The sequence below is a fragment of the Camarhynchus parvulus genome, chromosome 2 (assembly GCF_901933205.1).
Source record: "Camarhynchus parvulus chromosome 2, STF_HiC, whole genome shotgun sequence".
Lineage (NCBI taxonomy): Eukaryota > Metazoa > Chordata > Aves > Passeriformes > Thraupidae > Camarhynchus > Camarhynchus parvulus.
Window position 1 is genome coordinate 54,413,161 of NC_044572.1, and position 13,923 is coordinate 54,427,083.

The 13,923-nt window shown below is 43.7% G+C and overlaps 1 protein-coding gene across 1 annotated transcript in view; it reads right to left on the reverse strand.

Annotated features, from left to right (window-relative positions):
* The window catches only part of LANCL2 (LanC like 2), a 32,409-nt gene extending 21,018 nt beyond the window's left edge, over positions 1-11,391 (reverse strand). The window contains exons 1-2 of the mRNA XM_030971729.1: positions 11,124-11,391; positions 1,016-1,133 (exon numbers count right to left, since the gene is read on the reverse strand). Coding sequence (XP_030827589.1) covers positions 1,016-1,133; positions 11,124-11,324 — 319 coding nt within the window. The 5' untranslated portion in view covers positions 11,325-11,391. The remainder of the gene's footprint in view (positions 1-1,015; positions 1,134-11,123) is intronic.
* Between the last annotated feature and the right edge of the window lie 2,532 nt (positions 11,392-13,923).

Sequence of the window (13,923 nt, forward strand, 5' to 3'; positions counted from 1 at the left end):
CCCTACCACAGGACAGCATGCTGGGTACATAAACTGGGAGGAGCTGGCTGGAAGCCACCAATCTCTGCTCAGGCATGGGCTGGACTTTGGTGAGCAGGTGGTGAGCAAAGGCACTCTGCATCACTCATTTCTCTTGCATTTTATCCCTCTCCCCTTTTCATTACAATTGTAGTTATTATTGTTGGCTCCATTACTATTATTATTTTACTTTATTTCAATTATTAAACTGTTCTGATGTCAGCCTATGGGTTTTATCTTTTTTTTTCAAATCCCTTCCCTATGCAACTATGGCAGAAGGGATGTAGGAGAGGCAGGGTGTGAGCGCTCAGCTGTGTGACATTTAGTTGCCAGGTGAGGTTAAATCACACCAATTAGAAGAGCTCATTTACATCTGGACAGCATCAGTGATGCCATGCTAAATGAAAAATGGTCCCAAGCAATAACCATCACCTGCATATGCCTAATTTTCCTCATGATCTTCTGTCTTATATCCTTACCTCCACACTCCCCCTCCTCACACAATCATTTTACCATTTTTGTACAGACAGAACAAGAATAGCCAAACTACCCAAATTCCAGATTTGAAGGCTACAAGCTTCTGGCCACAGAACATATTCCCCCCATCTACTCCCAGTGATTACAAAATGCTGTTGCCATTAGAAAACTGCTAACTAGTAGTCTGTCGAACAGAAAAAGGTGAAAAGTAACTCTCTTTTAAAAGCAATTTTAAAGAAACAAGAGATAAGGTAAAAGAGCAGCCTTAGAAAATCCACTCCTTTTGCAAAACTATGATCTCCATATACAAAAGTCAATTTTCATTCTGTATCTTTGTTTGCTGAAGTCAATGCAAGTTACAGGCATTAGTGACCAAGGTTCCAGAGTTAAAAGAAAAAACAACTCACAAAAATTTCCATAACAGAGGATTTCTGCCACTCCTATGAGGATATCAGAATCTCCTGTGCATAAATCCAATTACATCATTTAACAAATACATTTCACATTCTAGTTTTCTCACCAGTCCAGCCAGTATAGGCAGAGCAGTCATGTGGATCTGCCGTCTTCAGCCCTTCCTCCATTTGTTGCAGAAGGTCCTTGATTTTTGCCTGGATCCGTTTTGAGAACCGAGCATTGACCTGAAAGCAGGAGACAGGAAACAAGCCAGAAAAGAAACAAATTAAAGAATGCAAAGTGCCTGATCTACTTTCTTGTTTGGGAAGAAAACCAAACCAAACCAAAACCAATCAAAGAATAACTAGGAAATAAACAACACATACAGCAATCACCAGCATCAAGGTGGTTCATCTTAAGCATGTCTCACGTAAATGCATTCTGACTACCTTTTAGGGTAAGTTACAGGTATCTACATGACAAAAATTACCTATGCATTCTTTAAAGTCACAGAAAAAACAGCTACGGACACTGTGACAGCATGTAATTCTAATCAGGGTCCTGGTACCAAGACCATGTTATAGACAAACAGCACAAGCCCCCCATGTTATAGGTGCTTGCTTTCATCACAAGGAACCTGCACACCCTTTGTAGCACCACAGAGCAGGAAAAAGCCCAAGGAAAAGAAATGTACCAGGTGACCAGTCTTTTTGTACAGAATACTCAAGACAATCAAGCCAAAGAAGGGCAGAAGCAGACAGCATCTTCAGCTCAAGCATGAAGGCAAAGAAACAAGTCTGATTTTACACACTGCTTGCTTTTACTTTTGACCAAAAAGTGCTTATATAGATGAAATACATTATATATATATTACATATATGTAATGATAATTACATATATGTAATAATACATGATATATATATTACATATGTGTTTACCCTTTCCAACATTTCTCTTCATTATGCACACTTTTAGGGAAGATATGTTACTGATTACTCCTTAAAGCCTACGGAACATGGAAATTAGCACAGTAGTACGGTAAGTTCTTGCTTGACTACAGCACATCCCAAAAGTGTGTGGTTTGGGTAAATTACAGGTCCTGGATGCCACGATGCAACCGATTACATAAGACATGCCACATTTTGTACTCTCGTTCAGAGAGAAACTTCAAATGAAAATCAGTGATTTCAAACATCCATCCAACAGATTCAGAAATCAGAAATATTTAAGAATTGCACAAGGCTTCTGACACACCAAAAATCTTCAGGGTGAATAGTTCAAAACCATTTCAGGATATCCATGGTAGGATAGGAAGGGAGAAGGAAATTGTGCCATTATATCTCACATTGAACACATATAATTCTAGAAAGAGAACAAGCTAGAGACACCTTAACTTTCTCCACTATCTCTAAAAATAGCAACTAAATACAGTAGGCATCTGAAGCCTGTTATTCTTCTGCCTTAACATGGTGGTGTTAAGCACTTCTCTGTTAGGGAACTGTACTATGCATCCATATCACCACCACCCCACCACCCTCCCTTTCTGACTAGTTCAGTGAGGTCTCAACACAAAGGAAAACCTTCCTCAAGGGCAGGGCTTCTCTCCTTCAAAAGACAGCTATACCGATACTAAGGCATATGGTGAAACAGCATGAGGATATTCACATGGATGCATCCAGGCACAGAGCTCAGCTTATCTGACAAGAGTGAACTAAGGCTTCAGACTCCCCTACTGCACATCACAAGCACGCTGCTTATCTTTTTGTTCTGACAATACACCTGCAGTTACCAAATCAGGATATTTTATATCAAACACCAGATTAAATTACTTAGAGGTAGGAGGGAAATACTAGGACATCAGGATGCCTGGGGTCTGCATTGAAATCTCAGTCCCATACAAATAATTTAGATCAGGTTGGTAATATCTCTCTCTCTAGAATCTGAATTGTGACTTACTAGTCTTGGTTCAGTGCTTGAAAAAGCACAGATTAAAGGATATTTTTACTAATATTTTTATAATTATCTGTAAGTCCAAACAAAGCTACTCCCAAACTTATGTCAGTGTGAAAAGGTTAAAAGTGGCAACCAAGTTTTCCCCAGCTATCTACTTCTCTCTTTTTTTCTCGTTGCTCTGAAGCTTTCACAAGCAAGCACTGTCACTGATCATTTTATAAGATTCTGTTATAAGCTTGTAACAGATGCTTACATGCACTAGAACAAATTAATTACATGAAGAAATGAATGTTGAAAGGTGACTTTAGAAGATTTAAAAGCTTCCTTCAAGGAATCTTGGGGCAGCATCACAACTGAGCATAACACACACACTTGTGTGGAGCACAGATTGATTTTCATCAGAAGCACATTCATCTCAAGAAGATGTTTCCAGCTGGCATTCAGCCTTTGCTGCAGGTGACTTGTTATTCCTGTAGGGACAAACAAAAACCAGGAAGCCTGATCTCTGATATCCAGTGGCATATTTACTTCTGGTTCACAAAAGACTGGGTAATAGCAGGAACTGAAGGGTATCTTCATTACTCCTCTGCTGCTGCAGAAAGAACAACCATTATCATCCCAAACACTGCTCAAGTTTCATATTGTCAAAACACAAAAACAAGGGTTCATTCCCCATTATACCAAATAGAGCTTTGTGCCATACTGGTTATGGTAAATAAAAAGGTTCATTATCAGCACAAAAGTGATGCAGAAAAACCAAAATATGTTGGTTTAGAAATTATCAGTTTTGTTATTTATTTGAACCATATCACTTTTTCCATTGCAGTGCGAGAGCAGGCAAAGCTATATCCCAATACAAAGTCTTCCAAAGCCAACAAAAATGTAAAGCATGTAAGATGTTACTTATGTAACATCACTCACCTTTGGCACTAATCACAAGATGTCTAAATTATGCTGTCCTTGTTAGCAATACCTGTCTCCCCATCTGCTTTCTTTCATTTGTAGGGTTTCTAAAGAGAATTTAACTCATCTACTTCTGTAAATTCAACACTAGAGCTACATACCTACATTAGAGCACGGTGCTAATAACACCCAGGTCACGGGTTAGATCCCCATGTGGGCCATTCACTTAAGAGTCGGACTCAATTGTTGTTATAGGTTCATTCCAACATAGAATATTCTGTGATTCTGTTATAATAAAATATTTAAAATAAATTATATATATATATATATATTTAAAATTTCTATAATAATGCAAATAAAAATCTCCTAAAAACCCCAAATATTTCACTTGCAGTCAACATTACAATAACATACCAGTTCTTACTGACCATTGCAAAACAGGCCATGGTGTTAAAACAAACCAGAACCAGGGGCAGATGAGGCAATAAGCAGCTGGTATGTATGCATTCTATATCATGATTTCTGGTAGGTAAGAGAAGTCTGTAACTTTAAAGTCTCACATGCACATTTGGACCAAATGTCACAGTGCTGATATAAGTCTGACAATGTAACCCTGAGGCTTCATGGCACTCCTTTTGGCATTAAAAGTAACAGTCTGGTTTGACAGACATGGGATGAGTAATCTCACTTGCAATTGTCAAAGACATTTAGATACCCACGTGTTGTTCAAAAACACCTCCTGGCATTTACTTGCTCATGACATCTATGCTAAGAAGTTGTGCAGAGTCACAGCAGGGCAATGGAGACTTGAGCTCACAACTTCCTCACAAGTTGCCATGTCCCAATCTTACTTGCTACCACCAGCTCCCAAAACAAACATCTTGCTCTTAACCCTATTTTAATTCATCCTGTTTTGGGGGATAGATGCCACATGCAAAACCAGACTGCAAAAGTAAGCAACTGATTCAGCAGAAGTAGAAAGGAGATTACCTATACACACAGTGTTACCTCCCAGACAAGAAGAATATATACTTTTAATTCACCTCATTTTGTTGTTGGTGATGTGTAGAACAGAATACATAACATGGTGCTGTGTTGTCTCTGCTGAAGTGTATTTCAAAGAGAAGAAAATAGAGCTCAAGTAGGTACTGCAGCAAGAACTCATTCAGAAACCAAACTTGCATAGAAGATGGCGGAAAGGACATGACAGACACTGATGAGGAAGAATGTAGTAGGGGAAAACTCACAGTTCTGCTGAAATGAGGAATCCTGGCTGTACAGAAATCATTGGGAACTTTGCCACTGACTGTAAGGGAGCCAGGTTTCACACCCATGCATTGAAGCATGGGTCTACTGAAGCAGGATGAGCTCTCATACTCACCTCCACAAGTTCCTGCAAAAGCAGACAAGAAGGGATGGCAGTAGGATCCCATATGCAGAATCTAGCAAGGTCTGCTAGGAGGTGACCAGTCTTTTTGCACAGAAGAACAAGTTCTACTTTATTTTTACCTAAGTCAAAAGACTCTTACAGCTCCAAGAGCAACACCTTCTTCTCTGAAAATACCAGATACTGTTCAAGCTCATCACTCAGCCTCTGAAACACTCAAACACAGTTCTGTGATATGTCTCAGACAGGTCCTCCAGAAACAAATGCCAGTTCTGCAAAACCACATGCTTAATAAATGCTATGAAACATTACTGTCTGTAGAGCACATTGCACTGTTTTTCAGTGATCTGTCACTTAGTGCCATACATGTGACAATAGGGAAAAAAAGTAAAAAAAAAAAATACAAAAAGAAGGGGGAGAGGAGGAAGGGACAGAGAAATCAATAGCTGTAGGCAAATTCCTACACTGCTACAAATGCCAGCTTATGAATAGGCTTTAAACACAGTCGTGGCCCTGTCTCAGAGGATACAAGGGCATGAAAAGCATCATTAAAAGGCAAACATTCAAGTTATAGAAAGAACTACTTAAGGCATGTGAGAAATAAGAAGACTGTGTCTCTAATGCATTTGTGTGTGAAAGAAGTTATATGTCTCATTGGTTATAGGACAGCAAAAATCCAAAGCTTAAAGACGTAGTTCATCACAAAGAATCAGCAAAGAGCTCCAGATTATTGGTAACCAAAATAAACACAATTAACAGATATCCTGTGTTTTGGGAAATGAAGACTGATAAAGCAAAAGAGCAATACTGAAAATCACTGGTCCTCCAGGTAGCCTAATACCAACATTCAACTTCTTGAAAGCTGAGAAAAGAAGTCTGTTCTGAGTATGATTTAAAGTCACTCACTACACAGAAGTGTCTAGCCCAGCTGTGACATTTTTAGGTGGTCCTCAAGTTTCAAAAAAAGCTAAAACCTCTACCAATTCTAAGTTACCTCAATGCAGAGAGCAGATATATTCCACATATTGAGTTTGACAGCAGATAAGTGCAGTTAGACCCAAATAAAATTTATTTTCACCAGGAAGCAAGTACGTGTTATTGCACTTGCCCACACAACTAGCTGGAGTAACAAGTCATTAACATGCAGGTTTGTAAGATAAATCTAGAAACTGATGAAGAGTGGATGGATGTGAGACAATTTAATCAGAACTTGGGGGGCTGATTTTATGAAGTATTTTCATTCAGAACTGGCTGATTAAAATCAAACAGGCTTAACTCTGTGGTCACCTCCTGAAAAGCAGGAGAGGCTTTCACTACAAAAGCATCAGAAAAGCCCTAAGCAGTGTTCAGTGCTGCCTATGCTGTAGGAAAGAAACAGCAGCTCTTCCTTTCAGGCTGTGCACAACTGCCAGGAGTTAGTGAGGGACAATGAAGTCCAACAGACTGATTTTCAGGCTCAGTTTTGACCAAGAGTCTCAAAAAGCAAAACAAACTTTCCTTCTGAAGAATCACAGAGAATACTGCAAACCTTGTTTGTTTCAGAGTCCCCTATGAAAATAGCACCTGCCTGAGTTGGACAGCCAGGAAATGGTCAAAAAAGTAACAAGCTCAAGATCCCAACTACCTCATCCCACATCTCTGGAAAAAAGTGGGAAGAATTATTTAGTGGCTTCGGAGCTTGAATTTTGCCTCCAATGCAATAAGTTGTATAATTCCCACTAGTATAAGTTGTTGCTGAGTCAGTCCCAAGACACAGAGAAATTGCTGTTCCCAGTGAGATATCTAAAATGCCCAGTGAGACACCCCCCAAAAAATTTTAAAAATAAAACAAAAATCAAAAACAAACAAAAACCAACCAATAAAAAAACCAACAAAACCAAAAACAAAGTGAAAAGACAAGTGAGGCTATGACAAAAATCCATATACAGATATATATATATGTATGTATGTATATCCATTTAAAAATATATTTTACAGGAGGAGGAAGACTGAAAGCCACATAAGGGCATTATCAGAAGTAACACGATACTGAGAAAGCATTAGGAAACTAAACACTACTAAATCACCCAAATGATAAATCTAAGTAAATATTCTATATCGCCATTAATAGGTACTTGCCAACGAGCACCATTATTTTTGAACATGTTCCCTGTAAGAAGTCCCCTGCAAAGCCTAATAAGGCATTGTATACATTTCTGAGAATATACCACTTTTTTCTAAAATTCTTAGAACATCATAGCAAGTCAGGAAAAAACATATAAAGAAAGAATTTGCCTAAAAAAGCAGTTAAAAGTTTGGGCACTCTAGTGACCAATCCATGAAGTCTGAATCTAATTTAGCTTCTGTCTTGTGATTCCACAACAAATCCAGACAATCTTAATGGAAGGGCTGGGATCATGTTAATTTCTTGATGACAAGGATGCTTTTTTTTTTGTACAACCACAAAAAGCAGATCATTGTCTAGGCTTCCACCTTCCCCTGGCTGAGCAGATAATATCAGGCTGCCTTTTTTCCCCATGTCATGGGCCTGTAGTCAGTGTGAAGGAGAATCCCCAATCACACCTGACCATACTGCAAATGTAGCCAGAGGGCTGTGGTGACTCTGAGGACAGGAGCCAATAGATCCTTGAACAAGCCATCACCACCCCTCAGGAGCAAGCTCTCCTCACCCTTTTCCTTCCCAGGAAATCCTTTAGAGCTGTGTAACTCTCTACCACACTAGGGAACTAAGAACTAGGGAGTGCTCTTTGTTATGAGTGCATTAATTTCTCTGCCTCCCCCAGCCATCTACATTTCCATTTTGAAAACTTTTGGACTGACCACTTCGAGATAATATCTACAGGTACATTTCTAGGTTAAGGTATTTCTGTGGGGCCCAAACAAAAAAGAAAAAGGCTACAGGATGTGTGTTTGATTGAAATATTAGACATCACTTATTAAACAAAGGTTTACACTTAAAATTATGTTTCTTGTTAATCTAGAATTAATGCTGTCTGATGAATTATTACCTTGGCTTTCTCAGACAAGTTACAGAAGCAATTTAAGTCCAAGATACTTTAATGATGAAGAGCAGAGCCCACATAGATAGCTGCATTGTTTACTGTGGCTAATAAGGAAGCAAATCAGCAACCTCAAATTCTGTTCTCCTACTCCCATACCTTCAAGATTTCTGAACAATATTTTACCCACGCACACTTCCATATGGAGATTGTTGTCCCAATTGTCTCACCTTCCAGACAACGCCTTGAAGAGCTTCTTGTACTTTTATCAAGCAGGTGAATTTTAGATGGCAATCATGACAGACTAAGAAATCGAATGGATTAATAATGCATTGCCTTCCATGACAACAGCAGAGCCCTGCACACCTCAGGCTGTCATTACGTGAGTCACTCAGTGCTCCTCACTCCACTCAGCAGCAGATGGGAGAGGAAGGAATTATGCACTGCACTGAGGCCTTCTGAAAGATGCCCTCATTTTTAGGAAACCTGTGTGCTTGTGCACCGAAGTTTACAGAACAGACTTCCTACCCTGCGCAAAGTCCTTTTGTCTTCACTGGGGCTTTAGGCAAGCAAAGACATTTCTCCGATGGAATGGGAGTCATTAAATGCAAAAATAAAACACTAAAACATGAACTGAAAATCACAACAACAACAAAAGCACCCCAAAAGTACCCATCATGAAATGTCACAAAAAGATAGTACTAAGAGTGACAGCATGCAAATACTTCAAAGAATATAAATACACATAAATATTCTCACAGCTATATTCTAGTCCAGAAACACATGACTCCTGAGATTTTGCAGATGCAAAAACAAAAGAAAATGTACACTTGCTTCTGCCTTCTCCTATGAAATACACAGAATTGCTGTAGTTACATGGTTTTAAGGCAGTACAGAAGATTTTTTTTTCTCAGAGGCACTTCATCCACCTGAACAGAGCCCAGACACCATCTTTTATCAAATACAAGACTACTCAGGTGCTCTAACATATTTTCTGAACACACCTGCACAAATAGCTGCTGACTGCCACTTTCTAAAAAGGAATGTCATCCACCATTGATGCTGGGAAAAAACACATGCATGCACTGTAAAACACCATTCTCATGCACAGGAGACCCTAACAGGCATTCCTAATGTGAACACAGGGCCAGAAATTCTTGACTAACTCATTTCAGTTCTGCCACAGAACAACATCTCTCAATTTGGATTCATTCAAGAATCAAATCTGAAGTAAATTAGAGTTGAACTATTCTGCAATAGAGCTAGTATACTCTGGAATTTATAGATGTTAATCTAAGGATGTAGCGTTCATCTTCAAGGATGTTCATCTTCTTTTGATATCTCACCATTCTTCTGGTTAACTCACTTGAGAAAGCTTTAGTCCATCTGGATCAGCAGTAAATGAAGGAGTGTTTTCTCTTTTAAAATATGGACATGAAGTGTAGGGTTTAAAGCAGGTACACAAGATGACTGGCCTACAAGGGACTCAGTATGTTTTTTACCAATTTAACAACAATATATAGCTATAGTGGTTCTGCCATCTCCTCTCTGCCTTTATAATTCAACTCATCATACTTGGATGACTTTTATAGACTAAGCCAGATACAAAAGAACAAAGAAATAACAGTTCTCTTCCACAGGGAAAAAAAATTAGTTTTACCAACACTCAGCATACTGCCAGGCAGCTGTATACAAAACAAATCAGATTTCACTTTTGAACCTACTCTTGCTTTTTAAACCTTCTCAAATGCTTTGCTTTTGATAGCTGCAATTAACTGCAGCAGTTAGACACTGAAGCCCCAAAGCATTCTCTTTTGTGCACTCTGCTTAGCCACATACAACTTCATAAACCTCAGTCATAAACAACTTGGTGAAACCTTTCACTGCCTAGGACTGATGGTGAGCTGATGGTGTCCTGCAGGTACTTACAGTGGTCAGAGCAAATGTCCCTCCCACTGCTGGGCATCACCATCCCTGTCTCACTCTATCAGTAAGTCAAGGTAATTCCATATTGCCACAAGCTGGAAAATACAGAGCTGGTATCAACAGCTCTTTCCTTTATTCATCCCAGCATACAATCAAGAGAGTTAGGAAGCTAACTTTCCACCTTCAATGCACCTGTGCTTATAGCAGTGTCACCATGCAGTGTTTTCCATGCAAAAGATGACAAAGCTGCACAGTATTGAAGGACAAGGCTGCAGAGGGGCTAAATGACAGAAAGTCCATACTCTGGCATTCCTTCCGCAGATTAATCCAGCCTGCATGTTAACAGGCCAGGCCAGAGCAGCTTCTCTACCTAAAACCTAAGACACTCAACACTATACCAAACAGCAGCACATGGCATCAAGGAGATAAACAGAGCAGGAAGACTGCAAACCTTGTGTGACCAGTCCTACCAGGCAAACCTTCTGCAAGCATGAACCAACTTGCCAGGTGCCTATCATGGTGCACCTGAACCTATAAAAGTGCACGTCAGTAAATAAACATGTGAGAACAGTCTAGCTTCACCTAGTGAGTGAGCGTTGCTGTTACCCGAGAATAAACTCTCCATTTCTAGATGGGCGTTCATCTTTTCCATTCCTTTATGCATTTTCTCTGGTGAAACTCGGTCAACTTCTGCTGACAACTTCTTTTGAGACACCAAACCACCGTGGTATGAGCAGCTATAGCTGTTCTGCGATACAGCGTTCAGCTGGGGCACCGCGTTCATTCCCGTACCGGAGTAAAACAAACAGCCCGAATTCAGAGCCGCTGCTGCCGGGCTGAGCTCCCGCTCCTTCCCTCAGTTCACCCCGCCGCTCCCTCCCCTCGGGCGCCCCGAGGCCGCGGGCAGCCCCACCGCCCCCACCGCCGGGCCCGCTCCCCGCCGGGGCCGCCCGGGGAGGAACCCACAGCCGCCCGCACCGCGGGGCCGCCGACGCCAGCGAGCAACCCACGGGTGAGGCCGGGCCCAGGGTCCGGGACGCGGCGCCTGCCCGCCGCCCGGGACTCACCTTCCCATCGGCGCCGAAGGGGAGGGAGTCCTCCTCCGCCAGCGGCTGCAGCGCCCTTTCCCGGTGGGCGTCCGCCGCGCTGGGGGCTGCCACGGCTCCCTGGGGCTGGTAGTCGGGGTAGGGGTTGGCGAAAGCCCGCTCCTCCATCTCCGCTTCACCGCCCAGCTGCAGCTTCAGCCTCTTGGACATGCTCTCTCCCATCTCAGCCGGCCCCCGGCCCGCCTCCCCGCACGGCGAGCCGGCGGGGACACACTCCGCCCCGCAGAGCGGCTTTGCAGCAACGCGAGCGCCGCGGCCGCCCCCGGCTACAGCTGCCCCCGGCTACAGCGGCCGTGCCGCGGGCGCGGGGCTGCCTCAGGAGGGCGGCTGCGGTGACAGGGTCTGCGGCCGCGGGCCCATCGGGGCCGCTCCAGGGCGGAGGCGCTGCCGCCGCGACCCCGAACCACCGAAGCCCAACTTTGGAAGGCGAAAGGGAAAGCTGCGAGGCCGCGGCTCTGCTCGGCGTGTCTGTCACCCGAGGCGGGGGAGCGGCGAGCGCGGCGGCATCACAGCCTGTACAGGGGCACAGCGCGGCCGGGACCGCGGCCGGGCCCCCCCGCGGGAAGAGGCAGCCCGCCCGCCGGCGCAGGCTGGGTGGCGCGGCTGCAAAGCTCGTTCCAGCTCGTCCTCATCCTCCCCCGCCGGGGCGTCAGTGCCTCGGGCTGCTGCTGCCGCCGGCCGCACGCCGGGCGGAGAAGCGGGGCTGCCGCCGGCTCCTCCCGCCCGTCCCCCCGCGGCGGGGGCGAGCCGCCGCCCGGCGCATCTCAGAGGAGCGGCAGCAGCAGCAGGAGGGGCACGGACAGCCCCAGCAGCAGGCAGTACGCCACCAGCTCCTTCGCCCGGCTCATCCGCAGCCGCCGCCGGGCCGCGCTCATCCGCCGGCAGCCCCCGCGCCCGGCGCGCCGGTCCCCGGCCAGCCCCGGCGGGAGGGAGGGACGCGCTCCGCGGCCACCGCCCCTCAGCCGGCGAGAGGAGGCAGCTCCACGGGGGAAAGGGGGGTGGTCTCCTTCTCTCGGCCCGCCCCCGGGCTGTAATGTTGGCCTGGCTGCGCTCACCGTTCCGCCGACGGGGAGTCCGCTCCAGCAAGCCAAAACGTACTAGAAAAATAGCCCCAAGCCCCCCTGAAAGACATCTGGAAACCTCACAGCCCTGAAGGGGGCTGGCGGCTGTGGGTAGGGAAGGCCCTCAGCGATCGGCGGTGGCGGCTGGACGTGAGGGTGGGATCGCATCCCACCTGGGGAGGAGCAGCGTCTGGATCCCGTGTGAATCGCGCGGTTGTGTCTCGGATCTAGTCCTGCGAGGGGGGAGAGGCTGAATGCCAGGGCACTGTGTCACCATAAATTTAGCCCCTTGTCTTATGACATCTCCACTTCAAGCTAGGAGAAGAGCTCCAGATGAGAGGGCACTGTACAATCACTGAGGATAAATCTTTTCTATTCACAAATAAATGGTACGTGCTGTCGATGTAGTCAGCCGTCAGGAATTGATACTGCGTACTGAAACATCGTTGTGTAGAATGAACCGGCAGAAAGCCTGCAATCCGGCCAAACGCTGCACACAGCATTGTGTCAAAATACAGGCACGGGAGACCTCATTATCCCACGAAATATTTACTCCCAACTATGCCATTCCTTTTTGCCAGTAGTTGTGGGTCAGACAGACCATAAAGCATTAATTCAATAACTGGGCACTGTGCAGACTTATTGATCTTTAGTTTTATGCATTGGGTAATTTTATTGCTATCAAAATACATATTCAGTCCGTAAGATTAAATATAGGTGACATCTATCCTGGCACTGGCTTCAGTTTACAGTTTCTTGTAGCAATATACATGTGAATAAATGGGACATTTCTGCCACCTTGTCACAGAATGTGAATACTTGCTTCATTTTATTTATTTTTATAAATTAAGCTGATTACAAAGCAGAAATTCCAAGCAACCTGTCTGACAAAAAGTACCTTGTATTTGCTCTGGAAGCAAATATAACGAGTCACTTAAAAATCAGAGTAATCTATAAAATATCCTCTTCTTTGATAATTAAAAAATCACTTTATGCATCATGTCTTCTTTAATGGGTAAGTCTTTTGTGCTGTATTGCAGTGCCTGAAAAGGTAAATTCAGAACCTTTTTTAAACATCTCTTGCCTCTGAGTAAATATTTTAAATAACATGTTTTCATCTAGGATAGTTTCCTACCTTTAGTGGAGATTGGCTGCATCAGCACAGGTAATGGCATTCCCATAATGAAGATGAGAGTTAAGCCTTTAAAATGAGCGTGTGTGGTTTCTGTTTTCTTACACCTTCTACTCTTCTTGAATCAAAATTATGGAAATATAAAAGCAGCATCATACCAATTGGTACCTGCTCAAGGCCTACAGGTAAGGAGAAAAGATGCTCCCTGGTACCTTGCAACAGCAGGTTCTTCCCTTCTTCTGGAGCTGTGGGTTTGTGGGTTGCTGGGTTGGCATCTCTCCTCTTTTGCATCATTGCACTGTTTGATTACCTGCACGCTGCTGTGTTTAACAACCTGTTTTCTGGAGCACTTCTTTCATGTTCACTGTTCTTCACATTTGTTCCAATGTGGTATGTTAATTTCCAGCATACAAGGCCTTCTTTTGTTCTTAGCAGGTGCGATGGAGTTCAAAAGACTTTCAGGCTTCTTTTCAGTGTTTTTTCCTTTTATTCTTTTACCCTTGATGCATGTAGAGCTCCCACAGCTCAAATGGGAATCATGGATTCATCACAGAAGGAGAAAGAAAAA